The sequence below is a fragment of the Gopherus flavomarginatus genome, chromosome 2 (assembly GCF_025201925.1).
Source record: "Gopherus flavomarginatus isolate rGopFla2 chromosome 2, rGopFla2.mat.asm, whole genome shotgun sequence".
Taxonomy (NCBI): Eukaryota; Metazoa; Chordata; order Testudines; family Testudinidae; genus Gopherus; species Gopherus flavomarginatus.
Genome location: NC_066618.1, coordinates 297,465,277 through 297,487,644, shown reverse-complemented (window position 1 = coordinate 297,487,644; position 22,368 = coordinate 297,465,277). Strand labels below are relative to the sequence as shown.

The 22,368-nt window shown below is 47.3% G+C and overlaps 2 protein-coding genes and 1 long non-coding RNA gene across 8 annotated transcripts in view; 2 read left to right on the top strand and 1 right to left on the bottom strand.

The window, feature by feature from the left end:
• LOC127045386 (lymphocyte antigen 6E-like) overlaps positions 1-22,368 on the top strand; it is an 810,322-nt gene that overhangs the window by 98,654 nt on the left and 689,300 nt on the right. The window lies entirely within an intron of this gene.
• The window catches only part of LOC127045433 (uncharacterized), a 29,078-nt gene that overhangs the window by 1,286 nt on the left and 5,424 nt on the right, over positions 1-22,368 (bottom strand). For all 3 annotated transcript variants that reach the window (XR_007772703.1, XR_007772704.1, XR_007772705.1), the window contains one exon: positions 914-1,054. This is a non-coding gene — a long non-coding RNA (uncharacterized LOC127045433). The remainder of the gene's footprint in view (positions 1-913; positions 1,055-22,368) is intronic.
• Positions 1,054-20,783, top strand: LOC127045370 (ly6/PLAUR domain-containing protein 2-like). 2 transcript variants are annotated; one of them, XM_050941435.1, is made up of 3 exons: positions 1,054-2,794; positions 18,492-18,611; positions 19,997-20,683. In XM_050941435.1, the coding sequence occupies exons 1-3, from the start codon at positions 2,665-2,667 to the stop codon at positions 20,206-20,208; spliced, it is 462 nt and encodes a 153-aa protein (XP_050797392.1). In that variant the 5' UTR covers positions 1,054-2,664; the 3' UTR covers positions 20,209-20,683. The 2 variants fall into 2 exon arrangements, with proteins under 2 accessions (XP_050797392.1, XP_050797393.1); XM_050941436.1 differs by lacking the exon at positions 1,054-2,794 and adding an exon at positions 10,739-11,317 and having other exon boundaries at positions 19,997-20,783.

The window sequence follows — 22,368 nt, the reverse complement described above, 5'->3', positions numbered from 1 at the left end:
CTCTTTGCAGATAGAGGAAGCTGCCTGACTGATAGCACTGAAGACTTCTATTTAGCCACAGAACAGGTATAGCTGACGCAGCACAATGCCAACGTCTCCCACACTGCCCCAACCCTGACCTGCAGGGAGCAGCAGTGACTTGGAGATGGTCTCCACAGACAATCCTTAGTCAGCCTTTGGCCTCCTGCTGACTCTTAACAAGGAGGCCAGCAAGTGTCAAAGATGGCAGTTGTTTCTGTGTTGCGAATACCTGTGCTCTAGGAACAGAACTGAGCCCTGCCGAACTCATTTTATGTAGGACAGAACTCAGAACTCGGATGGTGAAGGGCCCTTGTCACTACTGGCTTGGCCTGCATTAGAAGTGGTGACCCTGATATGAACCTAACAAAGTCCAAGTGCATCTGAAAATATTCAGGAGCCTGCCAATAACCACCTATCACACAAGACACTTAGCTCATGCATCTCACAGACCTATGCTAATAGGAAGGGAGAAGATAGAATTCTCTTCTATGTCCTACAGAGAGTAAGAGGGAACAAGAAGACAAACCGATCCAGACACTGGACTGAGGATGATAACATTAGGTAAGGAAGGGGTCACAGCAGTTACGTTGGGGAGGGAAGAGAAGTTTGAATTGGGTGGGGTGGGGTGTTCATGGATTAATCCACAGCTGAAAAGGGTTTACAGATCAATATACTGAATTGCAGACATCTCAGAGTTATAATGGAGCCCTCGCTAAAAGGAAATGCAATGAAAAAGGATGTAAAATCCCCTCTCCTGTTTTCTCTGCTTACGACAAAGGAGAATAAGGCAAGACAAAAATTGTAAATGGAAAGGTAAATAAAAGACTTGCTTTATGAGGTAGGTACATATGTATGCGCCACAACTTATTGAGCCACTTATTGTTATACCTACCTGCTACCAAGCCTTTAAAACTGCTGTCCTGGTTTGCCAAGGCAATCCATTGTCCCCACCGGAGAAGCTGTCCTTTTCTCTGCAAGCTGAGAGGATCCCAAGGAGATGGAGGCTTTTCTAATCATTTTGCTGGCCGCAGTCCTGTGGGCAGAGAGAGGGGAGACTTCCATTGATAATAATGCTTTCCATCGCTTACAGTTATGGGCTTGATCCAAAGCCCAGTGAAGTCAGCGGAAAGACTCCCTATTGGCTTCAATGGACTTCCTTCCCCAAAGGAAGAGTTTACAGAAGCTAGGATGGGGAGAGAAAGGAACATTGAACCCTATGGGATAGTTTCTCATTATTTGCACATTCTGCCAGCTCCTCTTCTGTCCTGAGATAAACAATTTCTGCAGCTCTTGCTGTTCTTTGTGCAGTCTGTGTTCTCTCCACCTTGTGCAGGCTCATTCTTTATCCCCAGCTATAAATGCTGAAGTTCTTTGTAAAGACCCCAGTGGTTTCTTTTCTTCCTTGCCCATTAAAGTATCTGAAAAATCAGCGGGAATGAAAGGTTTTCGTGGATTTTAAGGCCAAAAAGGACTGTTACGACAATCCGATCTGACTTTTTGTATAATACAGGATGAAGAACTTGGACCCAGAAATAATAATGACACCACCGCCTGCCTCTTATCTAGCACTGTTCATCAGTAGTACACAAAGTGCTTCACAAATGTGATCAGAATCATTATCCCCAGTAATTTCTGTATTACGCTTATAACTTCTGTTTGAGCTAGAGCAGATCTTTAGAAAGAGGTCTAGCCTTGATTTAAAGACTGCAAGTGATGGAGAATCCACCATGTCCCTAGGAAATTGGTTCCAGTGGCTGATTACCCTCCCTGCTAAAAAATAGTGCCTTGTTTCTAGTCAAGTTCTAGTCTAGTTTCCGTTTCCATCCATTGGAACGCTTTATCCTTTTTGTGTCAGTTTAAAGAACTGTCTCCTCTCAGAAATCTCTTTCCCATGTAGGATCAGAGCCTCTGATCAAGCCTCTGTTAGCATGCTCTTGCATAAATGTTGCATCAAACAGGCAAGCTACTAACAAGCTTCAATGGGACTTTATTTACACTGGAAACACCTTTACCAAGCTGCTGCTGCACCCTCTGTAACTCTCACTCAGCCTCCTCAACTCCTCCCTACTCCTTCTAATTTCTGTCCTTTCAGGCTCCCAACAGCCAGTGCTCCCAGTTCTAATAATTCCAAGCAACATCTAAGCACCACAATAAACTAAATAGATCATCTGCTGTCTTAAGTGTCTCACTACAAAGGCAGGGTTTTCAGATCTCCAATTCTTGTAGCTCTTTTCAGAACTCTCCCCAGTTGTCTGCCCTTTGCCAGTTATTATTCCTATTTGCTTCTGTATTTGCTTTGCTTTCCTTCTTTTCTGCACATTTCAGTAACGTTACCAGTTTCCCTTCGTTTTCCATGGGTGAAACTCATCCCTGTACAGGGGGCCAGCACTGCCCAGTCTCACTTAAGTTCTTGGGTTTAAATCGGTTTGGGTCCCTGGATGGACATGCACCTATTTACGGCTGCTGAGGATCTGGCCCAGCAATGTGTTGTGTCTGAATAGTACTGGGTCTGATCCTCAGCTGTGACATTCCTGCTGCCTGTTACACAATTCTGGTTGACACCAAGCAAGTATTCATGACATTTCACTGGGAGAATAAGGCTGATTTCCCAAATAAAAGAATCTGTTTCGATAGCTATCGGATATGCTGTGTTATCTTCTTTTCACAGCTTACTCACTCAATTGCCATGTGTGCAACACCACAACTGCGAACACCTGCACGAATCCCATCAATTGCTCAACAGCTGATCGTTACTGCACAACATTTATTAGAAGTAAGTCCCAGTATTACTAGTGCTTAGGGCCAAATTCTGGAGTGGATCAGCACAGGCAGATCCCTAAGCCCATAATCCAATGGCAAGATCAGAGCCTTGTTTAGGGAGTAGCTGATTAAGGGGAGGGAGACAAGTAAGTGAGCAGAAATGGTCCCATTGAGAATACCCCATGTGCTGGGTGCCTAAGCTGGTATAAGAGTCCTAATATGTCCTGCGCCTATTCCCCAGGGTAGGACATGGGGGAGGGGGGTCATGCCAGGAGTGCTCTGCACTATGGCTATTTTCTTCTTCCCAGAATCAATGGAAAATAGAGTGTAAGTTAGACCAGCCACAAGGCTGCTCTCCTTTCCACTGGGGGCCAGGCATGCCGTTTTGAGAAAATTTCTTGTTATTTTGTGGGCAAAACTGATCAGAATTGGCATGAACTGGTGGCAGAGCAAGATCCTGGGGGAACAAGGACCTCATTGTCTCTGTTAGAGATCCATCTGTTGATTTTCCCTGAGGTATTGGAGGCGTGAGAGAACTTCATCCCACAACCTGTGCTCATGTCTTTCCTGGCTGGTGAAGGCCAGTGGAGAAGTATTGGGTCCTTGGTTGTAGACATTGTCAATGTCTCTCTCAGTGAGGACAGGCTTCCTAGTGTTTTGAAGGAAGCATTAGTGCAGCCTTTGCTCAAGAGGCCATCACTCAACATATTGACATTTTCCCTTCTTGGGTAAGTCTGTGGAGAAGGTTGTGGTAAGACACCTCCAGATGCCTTATATCTCCTGGGCCCTTCTCACTCTGGGTTTAGATCTAGTTATGGCACAGACATTGTATTGGTCAATGATGTTCTCCTGGTGATGGATGAAGATCAGCTGGTGCCATTTATCACAAAGTGTTGGGCTCACCGGCAGACCCTCACAGGGATGGAAAGGGTTCCTCCTCAGCAGCTTTATTTTTTTCCCTCTGAGAGATCTCAACAGATAGTTGTGGGCAATTCCTCCTCCTCCTCCCCAGGAGTTGTCAAATCTGAGGTGTCTCAGGGTTCTACTTAACTAGAAACAAATGGATAAATTCCCTGGTATAAATGGATGATTCCATGGCATTATGATCCTGTAGCAAGGTGGACCCCTGCTCCTGCCCTGAAGGGGTTAAAAACAGCCCCGGGGAAGGGGCTGTGGTTGGAGAAAGCAGCCTTGAGGCTGGGCTGATTGGGGAAGTGGCTGCAGCTGGGGCCACGCCCCAAACTGAGCAACGGGTCCTCATAAGAAGGCCAGGGGAGCTAGAAGCAGTCAGTCTCTCTCTAGCTGTGAGAGGGAGGGACCTGGCTGTAGGAAGCTAGAGACAAGGTACCTAGCGTGGAGCAGGGCTGGGGAAAGGCAGAGGAGCTGGGGAGCTCCTGCCTGGAAAGCCCCAGGCTGCTGCCTAGCATTAGGCCAAGAGGTACTGGGGGTTGCAGAGAGCAACCCAGGGGTAGGCAAGGGCAGCAGGTCCAAACCGCTTTGCCTGTGATGAGTGGCTGATACTGCAGTCTGCCCCAGTGAACAGGGGCTAGGTGGAGACTGGGCAGTAGCCTATACTGAGGCAAAGTGGGGATAGAGGGTGGGGGTCGCCCGGGAAGGGGAAACCCTCAGAGAAAGGGGTGACTGCTTGGGGGCAGCACTCCATGCAAAAGGGCATTGGGTCCAGGGAGGGACACGGGGCCAGAGGACAGGTGGATCACCGGCCTGCAGAGGGTGCTCCGGAGCTGGAACCGAGCTAATTCCCAGAAGTAACCAGAAGGAGGCGCCGTGGGGGTGAGTCTGGCCCATCTACAGATCCCAATGGAATTTAGGATAAAGTCAACACTGGATACAGTCTTTAAGGAGTCATTTGGGAACTTTTGAATGCTGATTCCCCCATGCTCCTTTCCTCTCCTCGTTTAGACAGCTCCACTCCTGACTTCTCCTGGAGAAGAAATGTTCCCCATCATGCCCGCTCTCTACAATGATTACAACTGTTGCCACACCCCAATCTTCTTTTCTCTGCTGCCAGGAAGATTTGTGCAATGGGGTGGTCGACATGAGAATTGGCTACCCAGCATTGGCAATGAGCATCTTTGCTGGCTTTGTTATCACCTTTGTCAGGACTGGAGTGTGAAGTGCTGGGCAGAGAGGGGGTTTCCCTTGCTGAACCCACCCAGGGAGAGACAACACCTCCTCTTTGCAATGCATCCCACTGGGGTTAACACTGGGCCTTTTCTACCAAGTGTCATCTTGGATCTCATCACTCAGTTGCTTCTCTACCACCTTTCCTGCCTTGGTCACTGGGTGGAACTCCATGTGGCTCAGTGGAACCAGAGGGTTTTCTCTCATGTCCTTGGGATTGGAGACTTGGCACTCAGCTGGCCTGTGCACATTTTGAATCCACTACTGCGTCTGATCTGCAGAGGATGAGTTTGTTACAGCACCCAACTACATCACCGCACCAGATGTAACAGCTCATGTTTTAGCTCTGGAAGTCCCTGATTCAGTCCCTGGTGTTTGGTCAAGACAGTGGCCATCACACAATTCTGATTAACACATGTTTTTTGAATGCCTAGCACAATGGGGGCCTGGTCCATGCCTGTGGCTCTGAAATGCTAGGATAATACAAATATTAAGAATAATTAGTTAATAATAGTGTTTGTAGTCCCAGGTATATTAAAGTGAATGTAAAGATATGAGCATTGTTTTCTCCTCATGGTGTCCCTACAGGGCTGAGTTAAGGTTGTTTGTTCCTTTCTGTGCAATCTCATGCCTTGATGCGTGTGGATTTCTTTTAAGTGTAACCTTAACTGTGAATTTCCTGGCTTTGCAAGGCTTGTTTTAGAGATAATTACAGCATCCTTGTAACTATGTTACTGATCTGTTTCCTCAACATTAACTCCATCTTAATGTTTTCTATTCTGACATTTCCTTGTTTTGGAAGTTCAGTGAGGGGGAGAGGGATAGCTCAGTGGTTTGAGCAGTGGCCTGCTTAAACCCAGGGTTGTGAGCTCAATCCTTGAGGGGGCCACTTAGGGATCTGGAGCAAATTAGTACTTGGTCCTGCTAGTGAAGGCAGGGGGCTAGGCTCAATGACCTTTCAAGGTCCCTTTCAGCTCTTGGAGATAGGTATGTCTCCAGTTACTTTTATTTTATTTTAAGAGATGATTTAAAATACCATATGTGAACACTAAACAAGAAGACAAAAGAGAATGCTATTAAGGGATCTAATGGAGGGTGTTGGTAGCTACGCAGTAGTTAAGGTTGTGTTGAAAGAAAGAGCTGAAGCAGCAGGTTGCTCTGCTCTTTCCACTTTTAAAATTAATAAAGGTTTCCTAAATATTAACTTGTGCATTGAGGGGTCAGTGAAATCCCATCCTTTTAGAACACCCACTTTTTCTTTTATTTTAACAAAACGCTCATCGTGCTGCTGGGGAGATTTTTGCCCTGGTGTGCCCATACTTTTTCCCCTTCTGTAACTCTGTGATGGACACGTATTAACCCTCCATATATACTCTTGCCCTGCCGCCAGCTCGGCATGTTCCAGAAGCTGGAGGCAGTTGGGCTGTACCACTCACCTAAACAGGTAGGAATGTTCCAGCAACTGGGTCGTACCATGTGCTCAGTTAGCTAGGAACGTTCTGGAAGCTGTACCACTCGCCTGGTCAGCTAGAAGCTAGCTATCTTAGAGCATTGTAGCCGGACTTAGACCCAGACACATTCCCCATGTAGTCTAGTCCACTGGGAGCAACATTCAGACCGGTCCAGCAGCAGGACGTTCACCAGAATGCAGAGCAGGGTGGAGATGGGGAGCAATTGGGAACCCCCAGAATAAACTGGATCCAGACAAGATTCTGTCCTTTAAATCAGGCTACATGTGTGCCAGCTGAGCAAGATGAGATGACCTAGGATGCGAAGGAAGGCAGTGGATAATTAATGAACCTGAATTCATTTAAAAAAAGTCCTAGCTCCCTTTAGTGAGCGTAGAGGAATTAGGCTTTCTTCTGCTCTTTTTTAAGGACCTGGGAATAGAGTAGCCAGGAATCTGGATTTTTTTGTTTTGAGAAGAATTTAGCTATTTAGACATTTCTTGAATTTCAGAATGGAACAAAACCAAAAACTTTTGAAATTTCTCATGAACTGAAATTTTTTTAAAAAAAATTCAGATTGATCAAAACATTTTGTATCAATGAAACTGAAATGTTTTGTTCAGATTTTGACCTATATTCCCCCTCCATTTTATATTCTATTTTATAACAAAATAAAAGAATTGAAAAGAAGAGTTGCTTCAAAATGGAAAATAAAATAAAATAAAAATTCCATTCCCAAGAGGTCAACATGGTATCATAGAATATCAGGGTTGGAAGGGACCTCAGGAGGTCATCTAGTCCAATCCCCCTGCTCAAAGCAGGACCAACTCCAACTAAATCATCCCAGCCAGGGCTTCGTCAAGCCTGATCTTAAAAAACCTCTAAGGAAGGAGATTCCACCACCTCCCTAGGAAACCCATTCCAGTGCTTCACCACCCTCCTAGTGAAAAAGTTTTTCCTAATATTCAACCTAACCCCCCCCCCCACTGCAACTTGAGACCATTACTCCTTGTTCTGTCATCAGGTACCACTGATAACAGTCTAGATCCATCCTCTTTGGAACCCCCTTTCAGGTAGTTGAAAGCAACTATCAAATCCCCAATCATTCTTCTATTCTGCAGACTAAACAATCCCAGCACAGAGATGCGAAGCAATACAGAAATAAGACATCCAAAGAAACATCCATGGTACAGGGGTTTCTAGGCTATCATTAATGAAATACAATCAGATTCGAAACTGCGAATGCTATTGGAGTCACTGTAATAAAGATGAAGAGCCGTGGTGGCTGTTTCTCTTACATAGGGGAAGAATCCACCGTGAATAGCTCAAAGACCATTAAAAATAGGTGACCGGGAGATTAAGCTCACATTTTTTTAAATGGTCACAAACTTTAGGTGTCTAACCCAAGACCCCCAGAGCCCTGATTTGCAGAAAATTGCTGACTGGGAGGATTCAAAAATCATGAAATTGGCATAAAAATCATGAGATTTTTAAAAAATGCATTTGGGGATATTTGCTTCCTGGAGCTTGAGCCTTTAGGAGCACCTGAGTCACTGTTTGAAGCTTTTCTTTATGCTGACACAAGAGGCAGAAACTTTCTTTAAAAAAAAGAGAGAAAGAAAGCAAGCTGAGATTCTCATGCAATAATATGACTCCAGCAGCTGGGACTTTAAGAAACACATTAAATATCATGGGACTCGGGATAAAAACCCTGCAATTGGCAACATTGTTTTCAAAGGTGCCGAGGACCCACAATTCCAGCTGAAGTTGATGGAAGCAGCTGGTTCCCGGAACCTCTGACTATCACGTCATATTCTAGTCTATTCAGGAAGCCTATCCTTGTGGTGTCTGAGTGCTTTTGGCTGATGGAAGTTGGACATAAGCAGTGCGCCAGTGAGATGTTGTTGAGAAGAGATGGCAAGACTGAGACAGAACAACTCCCCCAGTATCTCCTGTTACAAACTATGAACACTTGCTTTCGGAAAAAGCAGTGACGTTTTAGTAACACGAGGCCTCAGGTATCACTGTGCCATGAACACCAGAGCCAAGGGATCAAGAGTGATGCAGGCACCTCCCTCAACATGCATGCACTTAGCTGGGTAAACCGTGAATAAGGACAGGGCTTTGTTCCTGGAGTTTGATTGCACAGTGCCTCCTGCATTGTCAGTGCTATGGAAATGTAGCGCTAATATGAGGCTAAACTGTCTATTAGATCTGCTCAGTGCAGGAGATGGGGTGTCAGAGATTCTGTTACAGCACCCTGATTCTGGGGGCTGCTCTGTGCCAGAACAAGGTGTGAGCTAGAGGACCCTTGGAGCCAGATCTCAAAGTTGGGGTTCAGTTGGCACAGAAGTTGGCTACCCTAGATGAGAACTCCTTTCGCTAGCAGGAATTCTCAGCTGGCTGGTTATGGCCAGAAGCTGGGTCTTCCCATGGGCCCCAGATTGAGAATCTGACCCATCATCTTTTTTATGGCATGAAATTCCTCCAAAATCCAGTTTTGGTTGCACTAATTTGCATTAAGTGTTTTACCTTAACAAATATCTTTTCCAAAACACGTTTTGGCAGCTGGCCTTTTACTCTGCCAGACGTTGGCTTGATTTGTGGATTTTTTTTTTCTTTCTTATCAGTCAATGAAAGCAGAACACAACTAGAGCGTGATCTCTACATAAGAGGGGATGTGTTCAGAATAATGTCAGAGCCGTATCTTTCCATGACAGAAAGTTTACTTGCTATTTGCCAGTATTGCATAACCATGGCATAGGTTGGGTGGAAGAGGGGAAACCATTTCAGTTACCATAGAGTGTGACGTACCTTTTTGCAGAGTTGAAAAAGGTCTGTGTGACTGATTCTCTTAACATTCCTCTGGTTCAAACCTCCCTTCCTATTAGACACAGATGACAGGTGATGAAACCACAAAACAAATAGCATGTGATCTCAACAAAAAGAGGAGGCGTGTTCCTCAAAGTGTCAAAGTCATTAAACTTCTTCCATCCAAAAACCTGCTTAAATGAGATCAAATGTCAGGCATACAAATTAATCCACCCATATAGCACATATTGTTCTGGGCAATTTAATACCAGAAACCCAGTCAAACAATTCTTCCAATTCATTCTTTTCTGAATAATAAAACAGATGCAGTCAGTATATTTCCACTTTGCTATAAAGTTTGTGAAGTTCTCAGCTTGGCAAATGGGAAATCTGAGACATCCTGGAGCAGGGATATTGTACATAGTGAGGTCGGGGACACCACTGTCTTCTTCACTAGACAGTCTCGAGATGGAGACAATTACTGGACATTCATAACCAACATGATCAATAAAACGTTATCAAAATATTACAGTCCACTGAATTCACAGGAGAACAGTAGCTAAGAATTTACTGTAGATCATTCCAAAATTTCTTTCATAAGCATGATGGGAGCTGTAGTTTACACAACTTCAGTTAAAGCTAAGGAGCCTGAGTAGAGATATGTCAGAACAAGAAGCAATGGTCTCAAGTTGCAGTGAGGAAGGTCTAGGTTGGATATTAGGAAACACTTTTTCACTAGGAGGGTGGTGAAGCACTGGAAGGGTTACCCAGGGAGGTGGTGGAATCTCCATCCTTAGAGGTTTTTAAGGTCAGGCTTGACAAAGCCCTGGCTGGGATGATTTAGTTGGGGTTGGTCCTACTTTGAGCAGAGGATTGGATTAGATGAACTCCTGAGATCTCTTCCAACCCTAATATTCTATCTATGATTCTATGTCAGTTTACACTAGCTGAGGATCTAGTAGTTATTCTGAGAATAACTGAAGTCCTGATCCTTTCACTAGTCTAGTAACTAACACAATCCTAACCCAGATTTCTAGCATAGCAGTTACTCTGATTAATGTTTTATTGTGTTAAACTCTAGGTCCATATAATTTTAAACAACGACAACAAATGGCCGTCAGTGAATCTCCGGGAAATAATTCCATCTCAGAGTCCTGGTGACAACCCAAGGAATGAGAATTTAATAACCTTTGGGTGGGATTGTCTCCTTCCAGCTCAGCTATTATTTTCTATTTATAAAATGCAAGCCACGGGAATTGGAATCAGACTGGCTAACGAAGGTTCCAGCTGCAAAGTTATCTGGCAGAGCTACACAACAGGACCTGTTAGCCAGTGGTTGCAAACGTGTAAGAAGAACACATTCAGAACAGGAGCACCCCACCTTCCAGACAGAATGTATTAAGCACCAACATTGCACTCAGCATGATACAGGACATACAATGAAGGCACAAGATAGACATAGAAAAGGCAGAAGTTGCTGAGAACACAGGGGAGAGTGGTAGTCTCTCAATTAGGTTTCGTAAGTATAACTCAAGACTTTAAACAGCCCCTGGAAACCCAAAGGCAGCCAGTGCAGATCATGGGGCACTGGTTGAATATGCTCAGGGGTAGATACTCCCGTTACCTGTAGGCCTCTGAATTCTGCACTAGCATGAGATACCAGAAGATTTTATGTTAGTGATATGAATATTATTTGTACCTGATACTAAAGGCATTTCACAGCCTCATCTTTTGTATCGGACCCAGTGTGAGTTGACAGTTGGGTTCTCAAAGTTTCTGTTGAAGGATGAGGTGTCAGCTGTGGTTTGCAAAAACAATTGAAGTTCAATCCTCCTGATTTCAGCTACATCCAGCCTCTCTGAGGCTTAAGGCATTGAGTTTCTGAGTTCAAGTCCTGTTTTGGGAATTATTAGCAATCTGTGACTCTGGGCAGCGAATCAAGTTACAACGTTTATGTTGGATGGACGCCCATTCTCTCCTCCCACCCCTCCAAGTCAAAGGAGATTTTGGGTCCTCATTTTTAAACGAGTCTCTCACTCCAGTCTCCAATTCCCTGGATGCAAATTTTGCCATCACAGCCCAGCCAGATGCCCAAGAGCTGAAATCTGCAGCTGCAGTTAGTTGCAGAATTCTAGGTACCGATTTTTGTGAGCACAAATTGGCATCTGCACAGAGGCCCTTTGCGTGTATTTTGGAGGCTCAACATGGAAAAGGGTTCAAATTTAACCAGCTATTACCATGGCCCCCATGCCCCTTGCTGGTCTCACATGGTCTGCCACTTCTCAAGGGCAAAAAGTGGGGAGGGAAATCTCTTGAGATTTACACCCTTGTGGCCCACAGCTGCTGCCACTGCCTCTTAAAAGTCCCATCTGTCATTACAGAAACTGCTCAGATGACACTAATTGCTAAAGAAAAGAAGTAATGTCAACAAGGCCCAGAGGAAGTTGGAGATGCCTGGGATTAGGTAACACTCACTTTGTTGTGAAGAACCAGGGGATAAATGGGGATCATACCTTGTTGCAAAGAAGGTGGACATAATTAGCTTAGCAATTGTCTGCTATTCAACCTCTTATTGTCTTTCCCAAGCAGCATGAAAAATCTAAAAAAAAAATGTACAACAAAGCAGGAGGTGGGGCTCTGTAATTAGAGATTTAATCGCTTTATGACTCAGACTTGCTTTTCCAGTACAGCTGGATCTCTGGGAGAGGAGAGGGGGGAGAGAGAAATGGTCAGAATCAGTACAAAGAAAAACCCACCCAGAAGGTGCATTGATAAAGCTACCTGCGAGGAGCTCCAGGCTGCAAGGAGCTGCTCACGATGAAGGGGCTTCTGTCTGTTCTGCTGGCTGCCATTGTGTGCATGGAGCTAGGTAAGATTCTGCTTTATTAACCAAGCCCTGATTTTGTAGTGGAGTAGGAAGGGTGAATGAAGGGACATCTGTGACAAATGTCATTGATCTGTCCCTGTGGGAACCTAGAAGTCAAGTCATGGGTGGTGGCCTGATGTGACAGAAGTGGTCTTTGCAGCCTGCCCAGATGTTTCAGAGCATCACTTAACAAAAATAGTAAGTTTCAGGTTGGGATCCCTAACCCAAGATCTATTCTTTTAGCAGCTATCAATGGATGTCTCTCCACTGATAGATATTACTTGGCTTTGTGATTTCTTTCATCCTCTCTTGGCTCTGCCTTTGCCATGAGACCTGATGCTTTAGAGAGTCTGTTGCTTTACCTTGTTCCCACGGGCTGGTGTTCTTCTCGCCTGACACAAACCCAGGAGTCTCTACCCTCCTTTACACACTCTGCTTCAGCTGTCTTCTCCAGCGGCTTGTTTCATGCACCGCGTGTGATTCATAGACACCTGGGCACTTAGAGATGGAAAGGATGGGCTCGGCCACCCAGTCAAGGTCCCCCGGCGGGACTGATTCGCACCACTGCCGTCTGGAGGCTGTTCCCCAAAACAAGAGACCTCAGCATAGGGGTAGTTTGACTTTTATATTTGGGGAGAAAGCAGCTTAAGTCAGGCCAATGGGGCCATACACATTGAGTGGGGGGAATTCTGCACCTGCCCGAGGCTTGCAATTTGGGGTTGCAGCTCCCCCATGTCTCCCTAACTGCACCCAGGCCTTACGGTGGTGTTCAAGATGGCCTGCTGGCATTTCTCTTTGATTCACATTATTCCAGTGCACGTGATTGGATGCACTGGTGCGTCGGCAGCCTGTTCTTCTTGCCACCTCCCTGTCAGGGTCGCCTGTGCCACCAGGGGTGGGTTATGAGAGCACAGTCCCTGTCGGTCAGGGCTGGTGGCCAAGCAGAAACTGCTGTTGTGTCTGGCTGAGTGGGGGAAAAATCCCATGTGAGCCCGCACAAGGACTTGAGTTGATATAATCTAATTTCCGTTCGGGTCAAGCGTGTTCTTCTAAGGGTTGCCTCGCTATGCTGCCATCTCCATCCAGCTCAAGATGATGCCTGGATTACCATGGGGCACAAAATGGTGATCCCCTCATTCCCCCTCACGTAGGAAACAAACAACTTTATGCAAGCCACATTGTGACTGAATGTGTGACAGTCCCTGTTCTTTGCCCTCCTCGGGGGCTTCCAGCTACCCAGGAACCGCAAACATGGCCTGCATCTGGTCTTCTCTGCTTCATTTTGACAAGGACAAATGGCCACCTTTTTGTGGTGATGGCTGGGCAAGCCCCCATTGGTGTAATGTTCGGGAGCATTACGTCCCAGATCCCAGCCTGGGAGATATGAAACCCTCAGGACTTCAATGAGCAGGAATGCTTCGAGCGGGAACTCCTTTCTGTCAGGGAAAGTCATGTAGCATCTGTACGGTGGCTGGGGCCACTCTGCTGATGGCCGGAGATTGCCATCTGTTCTTATCCAGACTAATAGGAGCCACCATATTGTGTCCCAGAAGCCGCCTTCTTCACCCCGTTCCTCCTCCCCCACTGGGCTCAGGGGAAGGAGAGGAGTCCAGTTCCCTCCCCTCCTGCATCTCTCAGAGAATCCATTGAGCTTTTCTCATCTCTATCCACCCCTCTAGGGACATGGACCTTCTCAGTCCTTTCTCAGGGTGGGGCTGAGCCCCCCCCATTTCTCCCACCCTACAAGGTTCCCTGTTTCTCTTGTTACTGACAGCCTATTTCTCCCTCCCCCCTTTCTGGCTCGCCCCCTCCACTTGGCACCCCCATCCCCACTATGGCAAAAGTGTCTCCCATTTGTGGCCCCAGTTTTCTGTGTGTCTCCCCAAGTAATGGCCCCTCCTTTGTGTGTGTCCCTCCCATTAAGTTCCTCTTCCCCTATCTGTACATCCCCTCTCTTTCGCCCCCTCCCTCTTTCCTGGGTAGCTCCTCATTTTGGCTTTCTTTGTTTGCGTTCCCCCTCCATGTTGCTGTTTGGAGGGCAGGCAAGGAAAATTAGATCTGTGAATGCTTCCCGGGCAGGGAGGAGTATTAGGGGGTGGGGGGACTGGGGGAAGAGGGGTTTGGGGCTTAAGTGAGGGGAGGGGGATGATGATGAGTGGGCTAAATGGGGACGGGTGGAAGGGGAGGGGAGGAGGGAGGTTGAGGTCTCAGATGAGGGTGGCATGGGGGTTAGGGAGAGTGTGGATGGATGGGACAGTGGGAAGCTGGACAAGGAGGTGAGTGGCAGGGAATTGGGGGAGAATAGGGGTGGGAGGGCACCTATCAGCCTCTCAGTCTCCTCTTCCATGTGTGTGCCCAGACCTGGGGGCTCTTGCCCCTCTAGGGGCATCTGAACCCCTCTCCCTCCCCTGTTCATATGAGCTGGGATATGGGAACCTTGCCCCACTATGGGTTTAGGAGCCCCGCTCACTGCCCTCTGTGTGTGTGCCAGGATGGGGGGCATGTGCCCATCTACAGGAGGTGGACTCTTGCCCCCGCCCCCCTCAGGTGACCTGGCTTGGGGTTGGCTTGCCCTTTGGGGAGGCCCCCAATGTAACCGGGATCCAGGAGAGCCCTGCCCCTTTGGGTGGGGAGCTGAGGACAGGCATGCTTCATGCATATCGCTGGCCCTAAAGCACTCAAGAGAGGGAAAGGAACAGCCACCGAGAGGAATGGAGCCGTTCCCATGTCTTAGAGCCAGGGCTGGCTCCAGGGGTTTTGCTGCCCCAAGCACCCAAAAAAAAAAAAAAAGAGCTGCGATTGTGATCTGCGGCAACTCAGCCGGAGCTCCTTCACACCCAGCGAGAGGGAGGGACCCTCCACCGAATTGCCGCCGAATACCTGGAGGTGCCGCCCCTCTCTGGAGTGGCCGCCCCAAGCACTTGCTTGGTAAGCTGGTGCCTGGAGCCAGCCCTGGTCAGAGCAAGTGTTGCTCATCTCCTTGGGGTTGTATCATCTCCTTGGGGAGATCAGAAGAGACCATCCCATTGAGAGAGAAGGGGCCAGTTCACAACTTTCAGAGCTGCCTGGGCTGCAGGTGGAGGTGCAGAGGAGCCCTTCCTCTCCAGGGTCTAATCTTCCTGTTTAAAGGACAGTGCTTCTCAGTGCTCTGAAATCTGCATGCTTGCATGGATTTTCTTGAAATTTTCTGTGCCTCCTGGAAGTGAAAAGTAGGGCTAGTGATCCAAATTTGAGGTCAGTTGAGGAAGGGGTTCTGCAGATATAAACTCCTTCCATAGCTCTTTTTCAAGCAGTTCCTAGGGGTGTGTGTGTGTGTGTGCGTGTTGTTTTGGGGGTTCGTTGGGGTTTTTTTTTTGCATGGAGTTAGAGATCAAACTACTACTGCGATGCAGGTCAAAAGTCTCAATCGGTTTTTACCCACGGTAGTGCATGGCACCCCACATGTCTTTGGGGCATCCACACTATGAGTAGTATTTAAGAACAAGTTCACGTCTTCACTTGAACAGCTGTGCAGTCTGGGAAGATTACAGGATGCCTGTGCCAATCCATCAAACAAACACAGGAGGTTTCCATGCAGATACTTGAAGCTTGTGTAACCCGCAGCCTCCTGGGTGTGGTGTTCTGTCCCATATAGTGGCATCGAGACCACTAAAAAAGTGGGTATTCACCCACGAAAGCTCATGCTCCAATACGTCTGTTAGTCTATAAGGTGCCACTGGACTCTTTGTTGCTTATTCCAGTGAATGTTCATGAATATTTTTGGCAGTATTTGCCCAGTTCTAGTTAGTATAGAAATCATCCTCAGATGATCATCCATCAAGCCACACTTCTTTAAAGAAAACAGCAACAGTGTCAATTTCTGCCTGAGGATGTGAGCAGATATCTCCCCTGGAAGTCAGTGTGAGCTCTGGGCTTACATGTGATGACAGTATCTTGGCCCATCATTTACAGAAATGACACGACAATAGGGTATAACTGTGGGAACCAGCTGCTATTGTTACCTAAGGGTGGTTGGAGTGTTCAAATGGCCACCCTTCATAGAACAACACAGCCGGATCTGAATGATGATCCAGCAGAGAGCTGCCTGAATGCTGAGCAGAGCAGGGTGCAGCATGTAGTAGCTAGGAGCAGACTTTGCTTTGTTAGGTGAATAATATGCTAAGAAGAAAGGCGTTCATTTGTTTAACACAAGCTCACCTTGTGTTAATGTGAAGAACACCGCAATAACTAGCTGTATCGGCCCTTGTCTACTTGACGTGAGTAAAATCTACATGTTGCAGGTATTTTCTAAGATGCCACCCATCCTGCTGCCCAAGCACCCAATACAGAGACAAGTGATGGATGATCCATCACTGTCTAAGCTAAGGTGGGCAAAGCTGGTCAAAGCTCATACCAATTTGATGCTGTGTGTTCAATAGTGAATTTTGTTGCCTCTACCCCTGACTGGTATGTGTTTTCTAATAAACAATGAACAGTTAGTGTTAAGTATCTCTCCTGTTCAGAGAGAGGAGTGGCTTTACAGCTCCCACCCTAGCTGATTCCAGGTGTTTTAAACTGTGGGTCTCTCTGGAGGACCTTTCCCCCTTTTTCAATAAAGTCCCATTATTTGGCTGTATCTATTTTCATAGGATTATTTCATTCCATTTCCAACCATGCTGTAAACTGCACAGCACCCTGAGTGTCTGGCCAGGCAGGGCCCCTTTACAAATAAAACAATAACAATACACTAGTCGTTAGCTTAGCCGCCAATATTTGATGACATCTTGCTAACCCAAAGGACATTAATTTAAACATACGGTGCACGCTCTCAGGGCCTAAATCTTATTGCTATTAAGATCCCTATATACTTTCCCGTTACTGACTCAGAGAAAGGAAAATCCTGTCACGTTTACTCTGCTGGTAGCTAATAGGGTAGAAATCAAGGCCACTGGCAGAGCTACTGCTCTAATGCTGAGTTTAGTGCTTTGCTAAATACGGGAGCTGTATAATTTAATTGTCAAAGAGAACAGCCAGACCACAGTAAGCACTGCAGAGTGACCCCCTCTACATTAGAAAGGGAGCAGCTGGGTCCAGTTTTCTAAGGGATCTTTTAGGGGGTCTAACTGGGGTGAAATTAGCTTCCCTGCAGCTTGTTTGGGTTCTGCCCTCATTTATAAAAGCCTCAGGTTAGAAGCTGGGGGCTTGGTTGGTTGGCTGGTTTTCAGAGGGCCCTTCTCCTTAGAGGAAGTTTATCCAGCAAGTGCTTTCCAGAGTTGTTTCCTCCTGGTCGAAGGACTTGCTTCTGGTATAATATTTGTCCTGTGTTTAAATGTTTAACTTTATAAAATAATGTGAGACCCACTTTGGATGTGGAACAAACATCTCAGCACCGAATAGTCCTAGCCTGGGTCCTGCCTGACTTTCCTCAGGCCCACGCAAATCCCATGGGCCTATTCTAGCTCTCTACAATGAGATCTTACCTAGCTGCCCCAACGACACTTCTGTGGTCAGCGCTGACCACTGCTTAGCACTGGAGAAAGTGCAAAATAGAACCAGCCCCTGACCTAAAGAGCTTATAGGCTGAGGGTCTGATTCTCTCTTACATGAAGGCTCCTTTATGCCATTTATAAGGTGTCTTTACACCACTCTGGTACAGACATGCCAAATCCGTGGAAAAAATACAGAAATTGGGCTTGTTTTTGTCTTGTTTGGCTTGTAGTGTCTTTTTTTTTTTGATTGGCTCCCGGCAAGCAGGGGCAACTGGGGGAGAGAGTCAGGGGTGCACAGTGGCCCCCCCACAGTCCCAGACTGCACGCCGGGGGGATCTAGGCACAGAGTGTTGGGGTTCTTAGGGATTGGCTTGTTCTGGCCTTGTTTTGAAATGGGATTAGCTTGGTTTTTGGCTTAATGTGAAAGTCGGGGTGCTTATTTACCACGCGAGAGTTGGCAACTGCTCTGGAGATATAGAGGGGATGAGCATGGAGACTCTAGTGTAAATCTAAATCACAATCAGGCCTCAGGAGTGAGCGGCCCACCAGTGGTATGATCTCTGTGTAAATCACTTCAGCCTGTCCGTTATTCTGGATCTGGTTAGCTGGCTGAGGTTTCTGCCACTCAGATAACTGTGTGAGATGGGTCTGATTAGCTAATTGTTACAAAGCCGACAGACAAACCTCTTCGAAATGATGCTCTCCGAGGACTGGATTAACCTCTGATACCCGCATGCCTGGAGGCAGTTTAACAGTAGCCTGGCATGACACCGAAGACATGGCGTGTGGATTTTGCTGCATGCCCCTCCATACATCAGACAAGATGCATAGGGAACTGCCGGGTCCTACAGCACCACATTCTGAGAACTACCTCTGGGGAGTGGCACTAGTGGTTTCCCTAACAGGGGTGATCTGGAAGGGCAGACAGCACCTGTTGCTCCCCATTTTGCAGCCCCGATTTGTTCCTCTTTGCAGCCCATGCCTTGCAGTGTTACACATGCCTGGAGCCGATGAGCGCCCCCCTCTGCGTGACCATCAGCAACTGCTCCACAGATGACATTGTGTGCAAGACAGTAATGTACTCCCGAGAGGAAGGTAAGGAAGAGACTCCCAGGGGGAGAAGCCTGTGCTCAAATGTAGGGAAGGGAAGAACGTCCATCCAGCCCCAGCCCCAGGGATTAGAGTTCCCCTGTGATTGCTAGTGATGGACCCAGGCTGCAACACGGGTACTTGGGAGCAGTGGATCCAAGTCTTGGCTTTGCCGTTGACTCAGTTGGACTTGCGTTGGGTGAGTCACTTAGGTCCAAATCCACAAAGGGACTTAGGCATCGCCACGCTCAGCATCACAGCGCGTAACTTTTCGTGCCCTGGCAAATCACAGGAACAGCCCTGGGAGCCACAAAGCCTGAGTTAGGGACCTAGGCTCCTGTACAATGAATAGGGACCTTAGACTGCGATTCACAAAAGCCAGTACGTTAGGTGGGGACACACTTCTAGCCAATGGGAGAGGCTGATGAGAGGGGAGTTTGCTAAGTCCCGCCCCTCTCAGCAATAGGGGCAGGGAGGCACCTCTGTCTGCTAGTGATTTGCAAATGGGAACCAACTGCAGCTTAGGCACGTAGTGGGGTTCTTGCAGGAATGGATTAGGTGCCTGCTCTGTGCCACACAAAGCATCTGGTGGTTAGAGCACTTGCCTGGTATGTGGGAGACCCAGGTTCAATTCCCCTCTCTGCCACCAGAGGAGAAAGGTCTCCCACCTCTCAGATAATGCTCTAACCCCTGAGCTCTGGGGCATCCCGACGGGGACAGCGTCAATCTCTCCTGTTGTGGATAAATAATGAAAGAGTGACTGGAGCCTATATCTCCCACCTCCCTGGTGGGTTCCTGAATCACTGGGCTCTTAGGAGCCTAAACTGTATCCTGTGACTTCAGAGCATTCTTGGCACCTCCCCGGATGGGGCTTGCATTGGCCCATAGCTGAGCTTTGCCAAGTAAAGAGACGCCTCTCCAGAGAGAGGAAATGGGGCACAGGGATACGTGCTGTGCCTAGGATTGGCAGCAATTAGAGATGGGATGTCGTATCTGCAGGGAGACAGATGACACACAATGCACCCAGGCTTAGGTAAAGGCAGGGGCATGCGCCAGGTATCCCTGCTTAGCTTGTGGCTGCCCCAGTGGAACTGCCTGTACATTCACTGAGCCAGAGGGAGACACGCAGGAAGGACACCAGAGATGGGTCAGCGCCCAAAGAGATAGAGATAGACTCCAAGGAACGTATGTAGGGCATTCTCTACATAGGAGACCAGCAACAGGTTTGTTTGTTTTAGTTCCCAGCTGATCCAACCTCTGAAGCTTTTTGGAATTGGAGCTGGAATCCAATGGGATAGATGTTTAATGCTCCCCGCAGGGCTGGAACTTGCCCCCACCCCTAATCCTCCCTTTAATACCCTTTTCCTCTCTCTTGCTTTGACATGTTGTAGTTTACCCCTTCGTGGGCGACTCAACCGTCGTCAAGTCTTGTGCTCAGAAATGCATCCCATCTGACGTGGATGAAATCGGGAGCTCTCGCCCCACCTTCTGCTGTAACTCTGACTTGTGCAACCTGGATGGGGCAGTCAGCATACAAATCAGCTACATGGTGATGGGGATTTCAGCCAGTTTCCTCTGTGTCCTCCTCAGAACTGGGCTGTGAGGAGCCAGGCAGGTGAAGCCTTTACTCCCGAAGCACCACCCAACAAGAGTCAAGCCCCTCTTGGTTGCGCTTGCCATCTGCATTCCGAATGGGTGGCCTTGGACACTTGTAGGAAGCTGCTTCTTCACTTTCTTAGACACACTGGCCTCTTGGAAAGATGTTATCTCTGCATTCCTGTCCCTGTCAATAAAGGGACCTGGCTCAGGAATGCCCAGTCGGACAATCTCTCTACCAGCTCCTTGCTAAATTAAATTCAATGCTAATCTGTACTGGAATGTCTTTGTGTCAATTACTTGTGGAAAATTCCATGGCACACCCAGTTACTCAAGGCCAAACTATTTGAATTAAGTACATGACCATTGTGACCAACACCCCTAGCAAATGGCTATTTCACACGCCCCTATTCTACAGACATCATTGCTAAACAACCAGTTGGGGGTGAAATTCACCTGAATGCAGTGAGCCAGTGCAACCCCTTGGCACTGTAGCTTTTGTGCTGGCCCTTTACACAGGGTAAATTTCATTCTCAGTGCATAATGAGTAAGGGGTCTTTGGCCTAGCTCTGAAGGCCATGGCAGGAGTCTAGACTTGACGTGCCAATGATCTGATCTAGGTGGGTGAAATTCTTCTGTGCTTTTGTGTCCCTGTTTAAGAGGAACAATAATGAGCAGGAATTAATTGCTTAATCAACTGTAATAATTAAAGTTATTTATAGGTCAACTTTTCTCTGCTGAAATCTACTAGAGGATTTTTTTTTTACCTTCAATTCTGGCTTGAAATGCTATTTAGGCAACAAGTGAAGGGAGTGCCATCTCACTTCTAAGTGTAGATCTCTAATTACTCTCGCCCCTCGCTCCACCGATATGGTCACAAGGTGCCCGTTATCTACCGGGTAATGAGCGTTGGGATAGGGCGGAGGCTTGATCACTGGATGTCCCTGGGGGGGGGTGACAAGTGCCCTGAAGGTAGCAATGGGGATAACGCAAACAATGAGTTGTGGGGTTAAAATTGAGGGTTTATTGAATGGGTCACAGGTGCGGATAAGGAGCAACTTAATACTAGTTACAACTTGGGCCTACAATACAATACTAGAACAAATAATAAAAATACTGCAATCACAAACAGAAGCTGACCCTGGTACCGCTCTAGGTCCCAGTAGTTATTTAGGTCCTTCCAAGGGTTAGTAAAGGTGCTATTGGTGCTATTATTAAGCATAAATGCAATTACTCGTCTAAGTAAAAAAATGCAGTAAGACAGTTAAAGATTGCCGTGAGACTCCGGCCAATCCCCCTTGCGTTCAAGGTTTCCTGGTCAGTGGGTTTCCCCTCGCAGGAGCCTTGGGGCGGCTAGAATCGGCTTTCGTCTCCGGCTTACAACAGACGATTACAGGCTCAATTAGTTAGCAGAATTAGCAGCTAGGCATACTTACACACACAAACCACAAAAGTTTCATCACCACCGGCAAACGGGTAGGCTTCTGAGAACACGGAGCCGAGGGAAACCTCGAGCTGATCAGGCTCGGTTACGGATACGGGTCTCTGCGTCTCTCCCTGCCCACCGCTTGCACGGTGGGCAATTTATAAGGGTAATGACGTGTTCAGCTTTTTGGCCAGGTTTCTCCTAATTAGGAGATTTACAGATGTCTCGTTACCACCCTCATGGGGGGGGCTGTCAGGAACTGGCTGACCACAAAATTTGCCTAGCCCCAACGGTTACTTTCGGGGAAATGCTTCTTGTTTGAGAGTACGTGTATGCTCGTTTCCTGAACATGGAGGCCAGGGCAAACACTGCCTAGGGCTGTGACACTAACATGGGCACTAACACTAAGCTGTGCACTCTGCAGTGCATGCATAAGACTTTGTGGGACTTGAGCAATGCTGTTAAGTGCTTTGCTGAATCAGGGCTTTATTTCAGATTCTGGGTTGGGAATGCCTGACATTGCTGTCTCTTTCTTTACCTCCCTCTCCTCTCCCTCCCAGTCCCTTAGCTCTGACCTCTTCTGTCATCTCAACAGAGCTGGTGGGACGAGAGCCTTCTCCCCTGCAGCTGATGCCTTTTCTAATAGCTTCCTACCATCTCTCATAGAATATCAAGGTTGGAAGGGACCTCAGGAGGTCATCTAGTCCAACCCCCTGCTCAAAGCAGGACCAGTCCCCAGAG

What these genes read in the sequence shown, in the direction of transcription:
- LOC127045370 (XM_050941436.1), top strand. Translation starts at nt 11,143, where the DNA reads ATGGACGCCCATTCTCTCCTCCCACCCCTCCAAGTCAAAGGAGATTTT. An exon ending in AGTTAGTTGCAGAATTCTAG is followed by an intron (nt 11,318 to 18,491) that starts GTACCGATTTTT and finishes TCCTCTTTGCAG; the next exon opens with CCCATGCCTTGCAGTGTTAC. An exon ending in AATGTACTCCCGAGAGGAAG is followed by an intron (nt 18,612 to 19,996) that starts GTAAGGAAGAGA and finishes GACATGTTGTAG; the next exon opens with TTTACCCCTTCGTGGGCGAC.